The following is an 18,517-nucleotide window of genomic DNA, read 5'->3' as shown; positions in this document are numbered from 1 at the left end:
TCACAACTACTGAGCCTGCGAGCCACAACTATCGAAGCCCATGCGCCTAGAGCCTGTGCTCCGCAACAAGAGGCGCCACCGCAATAAGTCCACACACTGCAACGAAGAGTAGCCCTGCTCGCCACAACTAGAGAAAGCCCACGCCCAGCAACGAAGACCCAACGCAGTCAAAAAAAAAAGAAAAAAAGGAAATATTATGAAATTGTAAAACTTAGAAACGGAGGATCCCTTGCAAATTCCAGTTCCCCAAAATAACTCTCGTGAATGGTCAGGTTTTCTGACTCTTAGTTAATAAAGGCACTTAGGGTTTACTTTAGGGTTACTTAGGGTTACTTTATGAATGTCATTGACAAGTCCACATGCATCCAAGAAGGGAGCAGGATATTCACAGGCAGCAAGGATGGGAAGCAAATACTAGTCATCTCACTAGAGTCTAACTACAGCCACATAATGTGACCTCAACCCAGTACAGCCTTCTAGAAGGGGCAATAATATAATAAGAGGCAGTGTAGTGTAATGATTAGGGACACAGGCCTTGAAGCCAGGGCCAGATTCAAATCTTATTAGCTGTGCAGCCTTGGATAGATGACCAACCTCTCTGAGCTTCCTCATTTTGACATTGGAATCAGTAACAGTCCCTACCTCATGGACTGCAGTCAGGGGAAAACAGGATAATGTATTTCAGATAATGATGGGACTTCCCTGGCGGTCCAGTGGTTAAGACTCCGCGCTTCCACTGCGGGGGGCACAGGTTCAATCCCTGGTGGGGGAACTAAGATCCTGCATGCCGAGCAGCACGACCAAATAAATAAAGAAATAAAAATAAAGCGCTGAGTGTGGCGTCTGGCACAAAGGAAGCTCCCCCTACCGGGGGTGCCAACACCATCTTCATCATCGTCAAGTGCCACTGCCTCCTGTGTGAGTCTAACATTAGATCATCCTGACTGCCGTTTCCTGGGAGGAGTCTACAAATCCCTATCGTGGAACCTGGGTGTGAAACTAAAGAAGCAGATGTCCTACTTCTCACTCAAAGTAGAAGCAACACAACTCAGAACCTCTTGCACGGCAAGAATTCATCAGACCAAAATACTACAGGGTGGGAATGTTCTGTAGTGTTACACCCAATTACATCGAAAAGCAAAGAAACGATGTGTGCAACGATGACCTGCTGCAAGGCAGAGGTCAAAGTCTTTTTACATTCTCTAAGTTTAATTTTCCAAAAATGGGGGCTTTTAAAATATTACGTGCATCGTGGGGGAGGTTGTGTGCGTGTGGGGACAGCTGGCATACCGCTGGTATATATACGCTCTGTACTTTCCACTCAGTTTTGCTGGGAACCTAAAACTGCTCTAAAAAATAAAGCTTATTAATTTTAGTAAGTCACGTGCTCAACAGTAAATTACTTACTTGAGCAAGAAGCCATCTCAAAATCTAACACAAACAAAGAAAAAAAACTAACTTATTGTAACACACCACTGGCAACCCAACTGGCTTCAAGTTTTCAAGCATCTGATGAAATGGCATGCTGCTCTCAGATAGCTTTTTTTCCCCTTAGCTGGGGATTAATTGCAGGGTTCTGGTGTAGAAAAGCAACCCATGTTTTACAAAGAAGATGGCATGGAAACATCAAATGCAACACATCTGTCCTCATAAAATACTAGACAATTACTGTCCTCTCGACCTTTCCAAAAAAAAAAAAAAACCATACACATGCTACTGTTTCCTAAAACATAAGCCTGTTAATATTCCATGCAATTCTTCATGTTTCTGTTGAGAAACATGAAGTAAATTATTATTGCTGTTGTTGTTTTGTTTATTATGCAAGGCAACCACGTGACAGTGAATTAATTCTCCCATGTTAAGTATTCAATATACAGGCACACAGCCTTCCACATTTCAGTCTGCTTGAATTAGGTCACGTCATAATTCACAGTGACAGTCTGCTTGCCCAAACGTATTCTTTACATTTAGAAAATTCTGTGGGTTCTTATATGTCCGGGGATTTTTTTTTTGTTATTTGTTTATGCAAACAGCAGGTTTCATAAGAGACTCGCTGGCTTTTTTTTTTTTTTAAAGCGATTTCGTAGTTTCCTGGTAACCATTCAGTCATCTATTTCAACACCCTGACATGACATAAAGGCGAGTGCTGAACCACAGGTTCGCCACTCAGACCCACACCTTGTTCCCTGAGCGTTCGCTAGGTGAGGCGCTCCCTAAGACCAACGCGATTCACTCATGAACCTGTCCCACCCGCATTTTCTGGAAATAGGCAAGAAGAACTGCTGTGTGTTCCGGGATGATTTCATTGCCAAGGTGCTGCCGCCGGTGGTGGGGCTGGAGTTTGTGTTCGGGCTCCTGGGCAATGGCCTTGCCCTGTGGATTTTCTGCTTCCACCTCAAGTCCTGGAAAGCCAGCCGGGTGTTTCTGTTCAACTTGGCTGTGGCTGACTTCCTCCTGATCATCTGCCTGCCTTTCCTGACGGACAACTATGTGAGGAAGTGGGACTGGAGGTTTGGGGAAGTCCCCTGCCGGCTGATGCTCTTCATGTTGGCCATGAACCGCCAGGGCAGCATCATCTTCCTCACGGTGGTGGCCGTGGACAGGTACTTCCGAGTGGTCCATCCCCATCACGCTCTGAACAAGATCTCCAATCGGACGGCGGCGCTCATCTCCTGCCTCTTGTGGGGCATCACTATCGGCCTGACGATGCACCTCCTGTACAAAAAGATGCTGATCAGGAGTCACAATTCGAATTTGTGCAGCAGCTTCAACATCTGCGATACTTTCCGCTGGCACGACGCCATGTTCCTCCTGGAGTTCTTCCTGCCCTTGGGCATCATCCTGTTCTGCTCGGCCAGAATCATCTGGAGCCTGCGGCAGCGACAGATGAACAAGCATGTCAAGATCAAGAGGGCCATCAACTTCATCATGGTGGTGGCCGTCGTCTTCACCATCTGCTTCCTGCCCAGTGTGGCCGCGCGCATACGCATTTTCTGGCTCCTGCGCACCGCTGGTACGCGGAACTGTGACACCTATCGCTCAGTTGACCTGGCGTTTTACATCACCCTCAGCTTCACCTACATGAACAGCATGCTGGACCCTTTGGTGTATTACTTCTCCAGCCCATCTTTCCCCAACTTCTTCTCCACCTTGGTCAACCGCTGCCTATGGAGGAAGGTGCCGGATGAGACCGAGAATAACCGCAGCACAAGTGTCGAGCTCACGGGGGATCTGAGTACTACCAAGAATGTTCCCGACACTTTTAACGGCCAATCCCAGTGAGCCTCAGAGCCCCTCTTATCTGACGCTGGCCTCTCCTTAAAATAACCAAGCCAAGAAGGGAGAGGATCATCAAGGACCAAGATCTCTGGAGAAGCAGCTGGGCTGGTACACAGAGTAACATCACGAGCCTTGGCCTGTGGTTTCCCAGAACTTCCAGATCCAGAGAATCAGATTTAGAGAATCGGTCTGGCAGCATAGGCTGCTTGGTTGCAGCGTGTCTCCACCGGGATCTCGGGGGAATGGAGGAAGAAGCTTCTAGGCGTCTGAAACTTCTGTTCAATCTCGGACACTCGCAGAACTGAAGATGGCAAAACTGTCCACATTTCTGCTGCTGGAGAGTTGGAGCCACAGAGACGCCCACTGGCACCTGTGACTCACCAGCCTCTTTCCTTCACCTGCCTGAGACTTTGATGGTTCTCGGCTCCTGGGGCAACGCCTAGCCTGTTTGTGGGCTCCCACTGGGATAAGGAAAGCTAAGTGATTGGAGGGGAATTATTGCTCCTGGAGGGAGCCCAGGCATCATGAAACAAGCCAGGAGGTCACCTGGGTTCCGTGAGACCAATCCATCTTTCAGCTACGCTTTAGCAGAAATGGACCAGACAGAAACTCATAAGCTCTGGTTAATATCTGAGTTTCCAGTGCTGGTAAAGAGGGGATTTGCCCCAGCAGGGACTGAGCAAAACAGTGTTACTAAGGGAAAGGAAATGGCATTTATGTTACAACCTGCAAGGAATCCATTCCTCTCTTGTTTACACAAATTTGAAGGTTGAACTGTTAAAAAGACTTCAGGGAGAGAGCTGCTTGCCACCTCTGTTTGCTTTTATCACTAAAAGGGAAATGCTGCCCAATGGTTAGAGGGGGGAAAGCTTCCTCCTGGTTCATTTGCTTGTGTTTCTATAAGAAATCTACCACTTCAATAAATTTTGCTATGAGACACACAGTCTGGTGTTGCATGTGTCTGGGTGATGGTTCACAGACATGGACTTCTTACTTATGTGGAGAATTTTATGTGTTGTTAACCCATAAAATTTTCAACCAGGTTGCCCTGGTAGAAAAATACCACATACTGTAAAGTAAGAAAAGGACGTGACTCTAACCTGCAACATGAGATAGTTAAGTAAAACTTACATATGCATTCGAACAAAGATGGGAGAGAGCTGGGAGAAGTAAAAGCAATTTAATTCAGAAGGGTAGTACAGACAGGACTGCAAGGGCACTTTGCTTTATTTAGGGCTTGGTGAATGTTGCTGTGAGTATTTGTGTATTAAAAAAGGCATCCAGCCAGACTGGGGGAGGAGAGAACTTCCTGTGGAATGGTTTCAGTTCCCAGTTCTGGGATGGAAAGGAGACGTACTGGTTTGAGTCTGTGATCGGTCCAGGTTTCTGTTACGCTTTCACTTCCACTCAGTTCTTTAGCAAGATGAGGCTTGCTTTGGCATTGTGGCTCGGATGCCAATAAGAAATGCAGATACTCAGCCTCCCAGCCATGGCTGAATGGCAGTAAAGGAAGAACGATGAACCTTCTTGAGGTTCTGAAGTGTTTTTTGATCAGTGTGCTTGTCTGTTTTTTCAATTAACTCCTAGAGACAGAAAGTTAAAAGCAGAGATCACCTTCTTAAAGAGGAACAGATGAGCAGAGCTGAGCTCAGAGGAAAGCAGGGATTCCCCCAGCCCCAGATGCATGAGTCAGCAGGGAATCCAGTTGTGAAACTCCAACCTGTTCAGAACTAACAACCCACATCCGTCCTTTCGTTCATTCATCCCATCAGCTTTTATGTATTAAGCACCAGCTGTGTGCTGTTGTGTTCTGAGTGGTTGATGGAAATAGAGCAAGGAACAAGGTCCCCAGGACCCTCTTCTCATAGAACTCACATTCAAGGTGGGGAGGCAGACAGAAAAGAAGTAGACAAATAAATGGAAAGGGAGCTTGGGATGTCTATGAGGACTCTGAAGCCAACAAAGCAGGGTGACAGGCTAAAAAGGGGGTGGGACTGGGATGACTGGGAAGTGACCTGGAGCTGAGCAATGAATAACAAGACAGAGCAAACAGTGCAAAAATCTGGAGGAAGGGCATTCTAGGCAGAGGGGATGGTAAGTGCAAAGGCCCTGAGGTGTGTGAGTGTATTAGTCTCCTAGGGCTGCATAGCAAAGTACCACAAATTTGGTGGCTTAAAAAAACAAAAATTTAGGGTTTTCCTGGCAGCGCAGTGGTTAAGAATCTGCCTGCCAATTCAGGGGACACGGGTTCGAGCCCTGGTCCGGGAAGATCCCACACGCCGCGGAGCAGCTAAGCCTGTGCGCCACAACTACTGAGCCTGCTCTCTAGAGCCCACGAGCCACAACTACTGAGCCTGTGTGCCACAACTACTAAAGCCCGCGCGCCTAGAGCCTGTGCTCTGCAACAAGAGAAGCCACTGCAATGAGAAGCCCTTGCACTGCAACGAAGAGTAGCCCCCGCTCATCGCCACTAGAGAAAGCCCACGCACAGCAACGAAGACCCAACGCATCCAAAAATAAATAAATAAATAAATAATTTAAAAAGAAAAGAATGAAATAATGCCATTTGCAACAACATGGATGGACCTAGAGATTATCATATTAAATGAAGTATGTCAGACAAAGACAAATACTGTATGATATCATTTATATGTGGAATCTAAAATATGACACAAATGAACTTATTTATGAAACAGGAACAGACACAGACATCGAAAACAAACATATAGTTACCAAAGGGGAGGGGGGTGGGGGAGGGATAAATTAGGAGTTTGGGTTTAGCAGATACAAACTATATATAAAATAGATAAACAAGGTCCTACTGTATAGCACAGGGAAGTGTATTCAATATCCTATAATAAATCATAATGGAAAAGAATATGTATAACTGAATCACTTTGCTGTATATCTGAAATGAACACAACATTGTAATCAACTACTTCAATTAAAAAAAAAAGAGAGAGAGAGCAGTCTCCTAAATACTTCTGTTTCCCTGTCCAGGGGAATGCCAACATTAATTTTAATAAACTTATTTATTTTATTTTTGGCCGCGTTGGGTCTTCGTTGCTGCATGCGGGCTTTCTCCAGTTGCGGTGAGCGGGGTTTACTCTTCGTCGCGATGCAAGGGCTTCTCATTGTGGTGGCTTCTCTTGTTGCGGAGCATGGGCTCTAGGTACACAGGCTTCAGTAGTTGTGGATCGCGGGTTCTAGAGCGCAGCCTCAGTAGTTGCAGCGCACGGGCTTAGTTGCTCCGCGGCACGTGGGATCTTCCCGGACCAGGGCTCGAACCCGTGTCCCCTGCATTGGCAGGCAGATTCTTAACCACTGCGCCACCAGAGAAGCCCGCCAACATTAATTTTAAAAGGGAGCAAGCAATGACATTCTGGGCTAAACCAATGGCATATTCTACTCAGTCTCAAACTGTGTGTGGTACAACGTGTGAGTGTGTGTGTGTGTGTGGGGGGTGTAACTATACGTATGCATGTCTGTGTGTCTATATACATATTGGAAGGGGCAGTTATCATCATTTACACATCTCTTTTTCATTACTTCCTCTATATTTTGGAGGGTACCAGTTCTTGGGGTCATGAGTTCCATGAGTTTACTCTCTGCAATGTAAAAAAGTAGGACTTCCTTTTAGCTGCTCCCAAAGAAATGCCCTGGGACTTCCCTGGCGGTCCAGTGGTTAAGACTCCTCGCTTCTACTGCAGGGGGTGCGGGTTCAGTCCCTGGTCGGGGAACTAAGATCCCGCATGGTGTAGGTTAAAAAAAAAAAAAGGGGGGATTACCCCTAAGTCCAGAACCATAAAATCAGGTGTACAAAATTGTCTTTGTTTCTGATTTTATGAACTCTCTTACCTTTCCAAGTTTATTAGCCTATCTGCCCCAGGGCACCTTGCCTGACGGGAGGGGATTTAAACTGCACCTAGTGTTCTGGTCCTTAACATGCCTTTTGGTTTAATAGTCAATCCGCTGATTATGGTCTGATTATGGTCTGTCAATCCTGATTATGGTCTGTCAATCCGCTGACCTTCCTGCTTACAACAAGCAGTTGGATTCACAGACGGTCCATCAAGCCCAGCTCGCCTCTCTCTTCCCCCACTTTGCTTCTACAATCAGAATTTAGCTGAGGGATTCGGTTAACCACAGTGCCTTGGTGAAGCCACTAGGTACTGGAAATTGACCAATTACCAACCAACGGAAATATGGATCATCGCCTGCTCCCCCATCCTTTGGATCAAATTGGCGACTTCTTCAAATTGGAAAGGAAATTTTGATGAAATTCTTCAGTCGTTGAGGCCGGGTTGTTTGTGTTACTGGAAATTCCTCTTTTTTTATTTTTGTCCTTTCTCATGGTAGGGAGAAGATGCCTTACTATAACTGTTTAACTCCAAGTGCTTATGGATGAAGTAACTGAAACACACGTAAATTAACTTAAGCAAAAAAATTAAAGAGAGAAGAAATATAGCGGTGTTTCTAAACTAAGAGAGAATTCAACCAGGTGTGGGCAGACCCAGGACACCAGCGCACAGCTCTTCACCCGCCTCTTAACCATGAACATGATTCAACCCTTAATACCTGTGTCTCTCAGGTCAGATTCTCATAAGAAATAATCTGATTGGTCCCAAACCACATTTTATAAAAGGGTCATTAGGACAACAATCACATGGCTGCTGTGTAAAGGGTTTTTGTTTTTTTTTCCAGTTTTCTGGAGATATAATTGACATACAGCACTGCAGAAGTTTAAGGTGTAAGCATAATGATTTGACTTACATACAACATGAAATAATGATCATGATAAGTTTAGTAAATATCTATCATCACATATAGATACAAAATTAAAGAAACAGAAAAAAATTTTCCTGTGATGAGAACTCTTAGGATTTACTTTCTTAACAACTTTCATCTATAACATACAGCAGAGTTAATTATATCTGTCGTGTTATACATCACATCCCTAAGAATTATTTATCTTATAACTGGTAGTTTGTACCTTTGACTATCTTCATCCAATTCCCCCTCCCCCACCGCCTTCCTCTAGTAACTACTAAAGGGTATTTTAATTTTTAAATATTAATTAATTAATTTATTTTTGGCTGCATTGGGTCTTCATTGCCGCGCGTGGGCTTTTCTCTGGTTGCGGCGAGCAGGGGCTACTCTTCGTTGCGGCGCGCCGGCTTCTCATTGCGGTGGCTTCTCTTGTTGCAGAGCATGGGCTCCCGGCGCACGGGCCTCAGTAGCTCTGGCACGTGAGCTCAGTAGTTGTGGCTCGAGGGCTCTAGAGCACAGGCTCAGTAGCTGTGGCGCATGGACTTAGTTGCTCCGCGGCATGTGGGATCTTCCCGGACCAGGGCTCGAACCCGTGTCCCCTGCATTGGCAGGCGGATTCTTAACCACTGTACCACCAGGGAAGTCCCTAAAGGGTATTTTTAAACTACTGTTTATATGAACTCATGCTGACTGCCAGGCGTTCCTCAGATAACATTTCAGACCACTGCCCACATCACTCGCTTAAAAACCACGTTTGCGCTTTCAGCAGACTTGATCTCAATTCTCTTGCTTCCAAAATTTCTGCCACGTTACAAAACTCTGGAGAACAGACAGGTAATCAGCCAACCTTGAGGAAGAAATGCAGTTCACACTGCCCCAAACCCAAACAGATGTGGACCGCCAGATGTTGACTGCTAGAGCCCTTCCGAAGGCCTTCCTAGAGAACTAAAATCTTTGCAATTTTATATATTACTTAATAAACTCGAGTCCAAGACATACTCTTTGGCAGGCTTAGCTGTGGTGAGTACCTAGCCATGACATTCTGTTCACTGAGTTCTGCGTCTGCTATGACACAGGAAACATGGCTATTTTTACAGCCCGGTGCTGGGTTCTCTTGGGGCTCAAGTTTAAGATTTGGTCACCCTCTGTCTCTTCAGGGAGAAGGGATTTGCATGTGGCATTACAAACATCAGGCCTGATCACAGTCGCATGGCCCTGTCTTATGAAAGGCAAGCACTTCTAGGCTCTTAACAAATACTGATATACTGGGCACTGGCCAGTATAGAGAGAGATTTACGGACATCAATAGGTACTGGGAACAGTACATGACATTTCCAATGCAACTGAAAAGAAGAGAAAACTGCCTACTGATGTCATCAGGTTGAAAGACAGTGGGTTTCTTTTCGTTGTGCTTACAAAATATCCCTCCTTTGGAATACAATGCTTCAGTAGGAAAATGGTATTGATTCATTTTTTATTTCAGTAAAACAACATGAGGCAAAGATTGGCTCATAATTAGAGAGATGCTTCATTTAGCATCATTTGATCGCTATCAATTATTGTATGGAAGATTTCCTCCACGCCGTCGGCCAGACACTATGCCTAGTGTTTTCCATAGGTGATCTCGTTTCATCCTTTCAGTAACTTCATAGGGTAAGTGCTATTCCATTTCACAGATACGGGAACTGAGGTCCAGGGAGTTTGAATAATTTGCCAAAGGTCATAGGACCTGTAAGTGATGAACCGAGGGAACAAATATAGGCAGTCTGACTCCAGAGTCTTTGCCTTTAAAGTTCCGAAACAACGCAAAGTGAGAGATGAGCGACGTGAACTGAAAAAAGTAGGGTGAGTGCCTTGACCCATTAGGGGTCAATAAATCCAGAACTTTTCAGGCTGCCCGACCATTAGGGATCTCCCAGGTCCAGGCTGAGCTCATGTACTTAAGCTGCCAGGCACCATGCTTGGCACTGAGTGGATCAATAAATGTTAGCTTCCCTTCTTCCAAAGCTCACTGGTGACTGAGCTCTTTCTTCCTTGTTGAATATTCTTCTCGTCTTTCTAATGAAGCTACCATCTCACGAGGAGGCAGGTAAACGATGTTCAGTGCAACAGTGTTTGTAATAGTGAAAACCAGGAAACAACCTAAGTGTCCATTAGAAGGGGAACAGATAAACAGCAATACAGGCACCCAGTGGAATACTATCAATACATAGCAGGGAAGAAAAAAATGAACCAGAGTTACCTGTATCAATAGAACTGAACCTTGAGCATAACATCTAGAGCAAAGAGCAAGTTGCCAAAAGATACATGTAATATGATAACATTTTAAAAAATGTTTAAAATATGCTAAACGAAATAACATGGATTTTGGAAGCATCCGTATGTAACAAAACAAAAATCATGGAAGAGAAGGAGGCATAGCAGCTGCAAGATACAGATGACCCCTGTGGAGGAAGGAGGAGCACTTGATTGAGGGGAGGCCTCAACTGTCTCTGTAACGCTTTTACTTTATTTTAGAAGAAGGATCTGCAAATGTCCTTCAAAGGGGGAATGGTTAAACAGCCTGGGACACGTGCATGCCATGGAATACTACTTAGCAATGAAAAGAAATAGACTATTTGACACATGTAACAATTGGGGTGGATTTTAATGGCATTATGCTAAGTGGAAAAAAAAAAAAGACCAATCTTAAAGAGTTTCATACTGTATGATCCCATTTATGTAACATGCTTGAAATGACAAAATTATAAAGAAGACAAATAGGGAATTCCCTGGCAGTCCAGTGGTTAGGACTTTATGCTCTCACTGCCGAGGGCCCAGGTTCAATCCCTGGTCGGGGAACTAAGATCCCGCAAGCTGAGCGGTGCAGCCAAAATAAAATAAAATAAAAATTAAGAAGATGAATAGATCAGTGGTTGCTAAGGGTTAAAGAGGAGGAAGTGGGCATTGTACAGTATGAGGGTGTTCCCTCATGGTGGCAGAACCATCTGTATCTTTTTTTTTTTTTTTTTTTGCGGTACATGGGCCTCTCACCATTGCGGCCTCTCCCACTGCAGACCACAGGCTCGGGAGGCGCAGGCTCAGCGGCCATGGCTCATGGGCCCAGCCGCTCCGCGGCATGTGGGATCTTCCCGGACCGTGGCACGAACCCGTGTCCCCTGCATCGGCAGGCGGACTCTTAACCACTGTGCCACCAGGGAAGCCCCCATCTGTATCTTAAATGTGGTGGTGGTTATACAAATCTCCATATGTAGTAAAATGTCATAGAATTAAAACAAAGACATACAAGAAGCAGAAGGATTGTTAAGTCTGGGTGGTAGGAACACAAATTGTGTTATTGGTTTTTGATCTTTGTGAGTAGGAGGTTGTATACACACATGATCAGGTTACCTGACGGGACTATGGGGCAGATGCTACAATTCAGGCCCTCTCTCTCCATGTTCAGTTTTTCCTCCACCTTCTTTTGCATCCCTCAAAATACCCACAAATGTCCTTTATGTTTTAAAGATTTTATGGCTGGCAACTTGGGAAACTCATAAAGGGTAGCCCAAAATTAGCTTGTTTATGAAACCATAAGGTTAAAAACTCTTACAAAATGAAATAAGGGACTTCCCTCGTGGTCCAGTGGGTAAGATTCCACACTCCAAATGCAGGGGGCCCAGGTTTGATCCCTGGTCAGGGGAACTAGATCCCGCATGCATGTCCCAACTAAGAGTCCACATGCAGCAACTAAGACTCGGCTCAGGGTTTCCCTGGTGGCACAGTGGTTAAGAATCCGCCTGCCAATGTAGGGGACACAAGTTCAAGCCCTGGTCCGGGAAGATCCCACATGCCGTGGAGCAACTAAGCCCGTGCACCACAACTACTGAGCCTGCACTCTAGGTCCTGCGAGCCACAACTACCGATCCTGCATGCCACAACTACTGAGCCCGTGCACCCAGAGCCCGTGCTCCGCAACAAGAGAAGCCACCACGATGAGAAGCCTGCACACCACAACGAAGAGTAGCCCCCGCTCGCCACAAATAGAGAAAGCCTGCGTGCAGCAATGAAGACCCAATGCAGCCCAAAATAAATAAATTTAAAAAAACAAGGAAAAAGACTTGGCGCAGCCTAAGTAAATAATAAATAAATAGACAAATAAATATTTTTAAAAAATGAACCTGGAAAACATAACGTGAAAGTCAGATACAAAGGGCCACATACTGTATAATCCCATTTGTATGAAATGTTCAGAAGAAGCAAATCCATAGAGACAGAAGGCAGACTGTGGTTGCCAGGGGCTGGGGGAGGGGAGATGGGGTGTGACTGCTAAAGGGCAGGGGGTTTCTTTTTTGGGTGATGAAAATGTTTTGGAACTAGATAGAGGTGATGGTGTACAACACTGAGAATGTACTAAATGCCACTAAACCGTTCACTTTAAAATGGTTCATTTTGGGCTTCCCTGGTGGCGCCGTGGTTAAGAATCCACCTGCCAACTTAGGCGACATGGGTTCGAGCCCTGGTCCGGGAAGATCTCACATGCTGCGGAGCAACAAAGCCCTTGCGCCACAACCACTGAGCCTGCGCTCTAGAGCCCATAAACCACAGCTACTGAGCCCGTGCGCCACAACTACTGAAGCCCGCACGCCTAGAGCCCGTGCTCCGCAACAAGAGAAGCCAACGCAATGAGAAGCCCGTACACTGCAACAAAGAGTAGCCCCTGCTCACCACAACTAGAGAAAGCCCGCACACAGCAATGAAGACCCAACGTGGCCAAAAATAAATAAATAAAATAAATTAAAATAAATAAATAAATAAAATAAAATGGTTCGTTTTATGTTATGTTAATTTCACGTGATTTAAAAAAGAAAACTGTTACAACTCTATAGAGTAGCTGCCCCTCTTCTCTAGCTCATCCTCTCTCCCATCCCCCACTCTCTGTCCCCAGTCCTCTCCTGGGTCAGGCAAGATCCCTGCCCCAGAGGGGGTGGTCTGAGGATGGACTTAGGGTGGAATACTAGGTATGAGCCAGTGTCTTGTGACTTCTGGTCGTTTCTAGCCTGGGTAGTTCTCATATAAACATTTTCCTCAGTTTCACTGAATACAACTCCTTAGAGCAAGATATAAACCAGGGTGTCTGTTATGAGCTGATTTGTGTCCCCCTCCACCCAAATTGCTATGTTGAAGCCCTAACCTCCAGTACTCTTTTTTTTTTCTTTTTTAATATTTATTTATTTGGTTGGGTCAGGTCTTAGTTGTGGCAGGTGGGCTCCCTTGTTGAGGCTTGCCAGCTCCTTAGTTGTGGCATGTGAACTCTTAGTTGCGGCATGCATGTGGGATCTATTTCCCAGACCAGGGATCAAACCCGGGCCCCCTGCATTGGGAGCACAGAGTCTTAACCACTGTACCACCAGGGAAGTCCCTCCAGTACCTCTTAACGTGACTGTATTTGAACAAGGGGTGTTAAAGAGGTAATTAAATGAAAATGAGGTCATTAGGGGTGGGGCCCTAATTCAATAGGACTGGTGCCTTTATAAAAAGAGGACACAGAGATTAGGACACAGATGTGCACAGAGGGAAGACCATGTGAGGACAGGGGGAAGACGGCTGTCTACAAAGCGAGGGGAGAGGTCTCAGAACAAGTAACTCTACCCACTCCTTGATCTTGGACTTCTGGCCTTCAGAACTGTGAGAAAATAAAATTTCTGTTGTTTAAGCCACCCAGACTGTAAAACTTTGATAAGGTGGCCCGAGCAAACTCGCACAGCGTCTGATCGTCTTTGTCCTATGCCGCTGTCAGCCAGTGGTTTCAGAGCTCAGCTGGAATGCCATATGTGTTTATTTAAAACCACTTATCACCTATAAATTAGAATAGAATTTCACATAAGGCCTCTTGTGCTACACAGCAGAGAAATTCAACTTAAAAAAAGTAGAAGAATAACATTAAAGACAGGTTGATTTTTCACAGGCAAACATTGCCCAACTGCCTCTTCTCTCTCTCCAGCTATCTTTTGTTTAATGATGGAAACCAATCTCAAAATTCATTAAAATGCATATTTTTAAAAAACTGAGAGAAAAAAAATCACACTTCTCTCTGAGGTTCCCATAGAAGCTGACATTTCAGTCATGATTTCAAAAAAAAATTTTTTTTAAACGGAACAACTAAAATTATTATAGTCCATCCAGAAAAAAATTGCTGAATAGTCTTATCTACTGTTATCATTTCTAACAAAGAATATTCCCATAAAGCTCCTAAAAATTATCCTTCTAAAACAAAAATTGAACCATGCCTCTTTTCCTAACCTCAAAAACCTTCAATTATCAAAAGAATAGAGTTCCAACTCAGCACAGTCTTTGCTGCCAGGCTACCTGGTATCAACGTGGGGTGGAGGTGAAAGAGAATGGCTTTTGGAATGAGATGTTTCTGGGTTGAAATTCCAGCTTTCCCACTCATTGGCCAGGTGCTGGGGGTGCAGAGAGGATGACAGAGGTCCTGGGTTTAGGATCCTTACAGCTACAGATATTTTATACTGAAATATAATTCACATGCTATAAAATTCATCTTTTTTTTTAGGTCATTTACTTTATTGAATATCTTGTGTACTTTCTTATAGTCTTAATTCAAGAGACTTTCTTTCAGATACATGCCTAAAAAGCCTGAGAACAGCAGGACAGCCAGGGCACAAAATTCAAACTCCTGCCCGGGCCCTTCCTATGTCTTTCCCATTGAGGACTAAGCCAGCACTTCCCCTCTATCTCGACAGCCCAGTGATCCATCCTTTATAGCTGACAGAGTGAAATAAAATGGAATCTGGGAGGACCAACCAGTTGACAGAGGGAAGCCGGAGAAACTCCCAAGAGAGATGGTCCAGCTGATTCTGGAAGCCACAGCAGGTCCCTGGGTATGGCTGCATGCTGGCAGAGGTGACCAGGATGTCCTGGGTCATAGCCTGGCTCCAGACACAGACTGGATTCCCAGCCACCCAATCCACGCAACCAAGACACCATGCAACTCCCTGAGGATGCTGTCCTCCAGCCCTCAACCACAGTTCACTGACTAAAAACACGAACTAAAAACAGATACTGCTGCTTGATCTTAGACAAAAGGCTGAGAAATGATAAATTCATCCTTTTAAAGTACAGTTCAGCCATTTTTATTGTTGTATATTCACAAACTTGTGCAAACATCACCACTGTCTAATTCCACAACTTTTTCATCATCCCACCCCCAAAACCCCCCATGCCCATTGTCAGTCATGCCCCATAGAGCTGCCCCAGCTCCTGGCAAATACCAATCTACTTTCGATCTCTATATCATTATTATTATTGTTATTATTCTTGTTATTATTATTATTTTGTGGCCATGCACCACTCAGCTTGAGGGATCTTAGTTCCCTGACTGGGGATTGAACCCGGGCCCTCAGCAGTGAAATCGCAGAGTCCTAACCACTGGACTGCCAGGGAGTTCCCATGATGTATTTTTAAATGAAGAAATGCCATTACAATGTTGGAAAAATTGAGGTAGGGCGATTTGGGCAGGGTGCCTTAAACAGGCTTTCTTCCCCATCTGGTTTTTGACTGTTTGTTCTTCTGAAGTTGAGTCCAACAGTCTTGCGGGACTGAGCCCTTCACCTGTGGGATCTGATGCTAATGAAACAGAGTAGGACCCTGTGGGGACCTCCCGGGTTCAAATCCTTTCTGTGTCCCCTGTTTCTTGTTTGTAGGAAATAGGCTTTATTCAGCCTCCTTGACCTTCCGAGTTCGGAAAGGGCAGATTTGAACAGTTGCTTATCGGGGAAGGGAGGGGATGCAGAAACAAAGGAGGAGCAGTGAAGAAACAATAGTGCAGCCTTGGGGCAGGGTCCTGGTTCCTCCTCAAGGGATACACAGAACAATATCTTTGAGTTCTTCTGTAGGAACTAAGACCCCCACCCAAGTGGAGGATGGTAACTTCAGGCCAAGCACAAGATTCCTGGGACACTGTCCTGTTACCTCACCACCAACCAATCAGAAGAAAGTCTGCACACAGTGGGAGGTGATGAAGACTCTGACCCCATCCCCAAATGATTTCCCTTTAAAAACTTTCCTGGTCAAGCAGAACATTTGGAGGTGGCTTTTGGACACAAGTCCGCCTTCTCCCCAGGTTGCCAGCCTCCTGAATAAAGCAAGTTTTCCTTTCCAACCAACACTTGTCTCTTGAGGATTGGCTTTTGAGTGGCGAGCAGCCAAACCCACGTTTGGTAACAGAAGGTGAGTAGAATCTCTACTGAGAGCTAAATGAACAGTCTGGGAGACCAAGTGCAAGAAATGTCTCCAAACATAGAGCAAAATGATAAGGAAATAGAAATCTGTGGGGAAAGATAAGAGAGTTGGAGGATAGCTCCTGAAGAATGAATGAACACACAATAGGAGTTCCAAAACAAGAATAAGCAACAGATCAACAAATAATAGGAGAAAATGTTCCTGAAATTACTAAAGATCAGCAACTGCAGATTGACAGGGTTCACTGAGTTCCAGACTGGTCTGATAAGAGTCATATGTGGGCATATTCTGGTAAAATCACCAAACCTGGAAGATAACCATCTTACAAGTGTCAAGCAGAAAGCAGAAGATATGCACAAAGGAAAAAAAGTCAGACTGGCATTAGATTTTCATCTACGCTATGGAAAGATGACAGTGGACCAGTATCTACAGAAGAGAGAAAGGACTCCGACCCAAGAATCCTCTATCCAGTTTTCAAAATACTTTCCATCTATTGAGGCAAAAGGAGAAGAGTCAAGGATACCCCCAAGGATTCAGAGAATATAACTCCCAGGTCTTCATCTGAGGAAATGACTTGAGAAAAGACTTACCAGACTACAACTACACCTGAAAAGAAAACTGAAAGAAGAAGAAAACAAAAGAGAAAACAGTGTTAAGAACACAGGCATAGGATGTCTTACATCTAAGTGGATCCAGAGAGGGATTTGTGTAACAGAGAAGGACTCTTGAAACCAAATGGACCTCCTCTAAGGGAGTTCTAACAAATACTAAATTATTTCAGCCAAACCTCAGAGACTGGTGAGTGGGGGTGGGGAGGTAAAGGGTCTCATGGGTCTCACTGGGGAAGATGGAAAAGGAAAGGAGGAGAGGGAGGAAGTGAAAGTGTTCTAAAGGTCTCATCTCGGAGGGATGAGGGAGAAGGGGAGGAAACAGATCTAGGAGCCGGCAGGACAGTGCACCTCCGTGTGGGACATGGTGAGTTACAGGCTTCCCGTGATCAGGACAAGGAAATTTGCTTTTGCCTAGTTGAAGCCAAGAAAGCAACATGGGTCACCAGCAGCTCTACTGGAGTCATCCAAAAAAAATTGGCCAGCGTTCTAGCTCTTGCTGCGTCTGCTCAAACCGGCCCAAACCGGTACAACCTGATCCAGAAATACAGCCTCAATATGTGCCGCCAGTGTTTCCGCCAGTACGGGAAGGACATCGGCTTCATTAAGTTGGACTAAGAGTGAACTTCTTGAATGGGTCATCCAGCATATCTACCATCCTCAGAAACAATACTAACTCTTTGTATATAAAATAAAAAATTTTAAACTTACCCAAAAGACAAGGAAATTCATCATGAAGGAAATGGAGAGATCTTCTTAACCAAGCCTGGGAACTCAGAAGCTATGAAAGAAAAGATGGGTATTTGACTATGTCAACATTAAAATGTTTTATGTGACAAGGGGTACCAAAAATAAAGCCAGTGCAAGTGATGGAGCTGGAAAAGTATTTGTAATACAAATAATAGTCACCAACTGTGGTTGACTAACTTACTGTGTGCCATGCACCATCCTATTGACTTGTATTAACTCACTGGTGTCTAGAACAACAGTATGAGGTAGGAATTATGATGTTGATCATGACTGCTACTTCCCAGATGAGTCAACTGGGGCAAAGTTGAATGACTTGCCGAGGTCACATAGCCAGTCAGGGGCTAAGTTCTGAGGCGACCCTTGGCAGCCCGCCCCAGAAGACGATGCTCTTAATCACTTCTCTGCAATTAAGCCAAAGTTCAGATGGATGCTATCTAAAGAGCTTTTACAAATTGACCTGAACAAGACAAACAACCAAGACAGAAATGGACTTAGATTATGAACAGATTATTTACAGAGGAGCAAAACCAAATGGCCAACAAAAGAATGTAAAGATCTTCCAATTCAACAGTGGTCAGAAAAATGCTAATTAAAGAAGCAATAAGACATTGCATCCACTAGACTGACTGACATAACTAAAACGAGCAGTGCTCTCAAGTGTTGGCAGGAATATGGAGAAAAGGCCACTCTGGTACATGTGAAGTTTTGCAGCCATTTGGGGAAGCAATCTGGCAACATCTGTTAAAATGGAAACGAAACCCTTTGACCCATTTATCCAACTCCTGGGAATCCGTCCCAGAAAAATAAAAGTACCAATACTTAAGGACAAGGATGTTGACGGGAACATTGTTTTTTTGTATGTGTGGTAG

General features: G+C 44.8%; 1 protein-coding gene and 1 pseudogene across 1 annotated transcript; both read left to right on the top strand.

Moving 5' to 3' along the window:
* The first annotated feature begins 2,184 nt into the window (after positions 1-2,184).
* Positions 2,185-4,203, top strand: LOC115855221 (hydroxycarboxylic acid receptor 2-like). The gene is given in 2 exon segments (XM_030860171.3): positions 2,185-3,261; positions 3,263-4,203. Coding segments are annotated over 2 exon segments (1,086 nt in total). The 5' UTR covers positions 2,185-2,235; the 3' UTR covers positions 3,323-4,203.
* Positions 4,204-17,335: 13,132 nt separating this feature from the next.
* On the top strand, positions 17,336-17,601 carry LOC115855224 (small ribosomal subunit protein uS14-like; annotated as a pseudogene).
* The last annotated feature ends 916 nt before the right edge of the window (positions 17,602-18,517 follow it).

The sequence above is a fragment of the Globicephala melas genome, chromosome 13 (genome assembly GCF_963455315.2).
Source record: "Globicephala melas chromosome 13, mGloMel1.2, whole genome shotgun sequence".
Classification (NCBI taxonomy): domain Eukaryota; kingdom Metazoa; phylum Chordata; class Mammalia; order Artiodactyla; family Delphinidae; genus Globicephala; species Globicephala melas.
The sequence above is the reverse complement of the archived record's forward strand: the minus strand, read 5'-3'. Positions and strand labels throughout refer to the sequence as shown.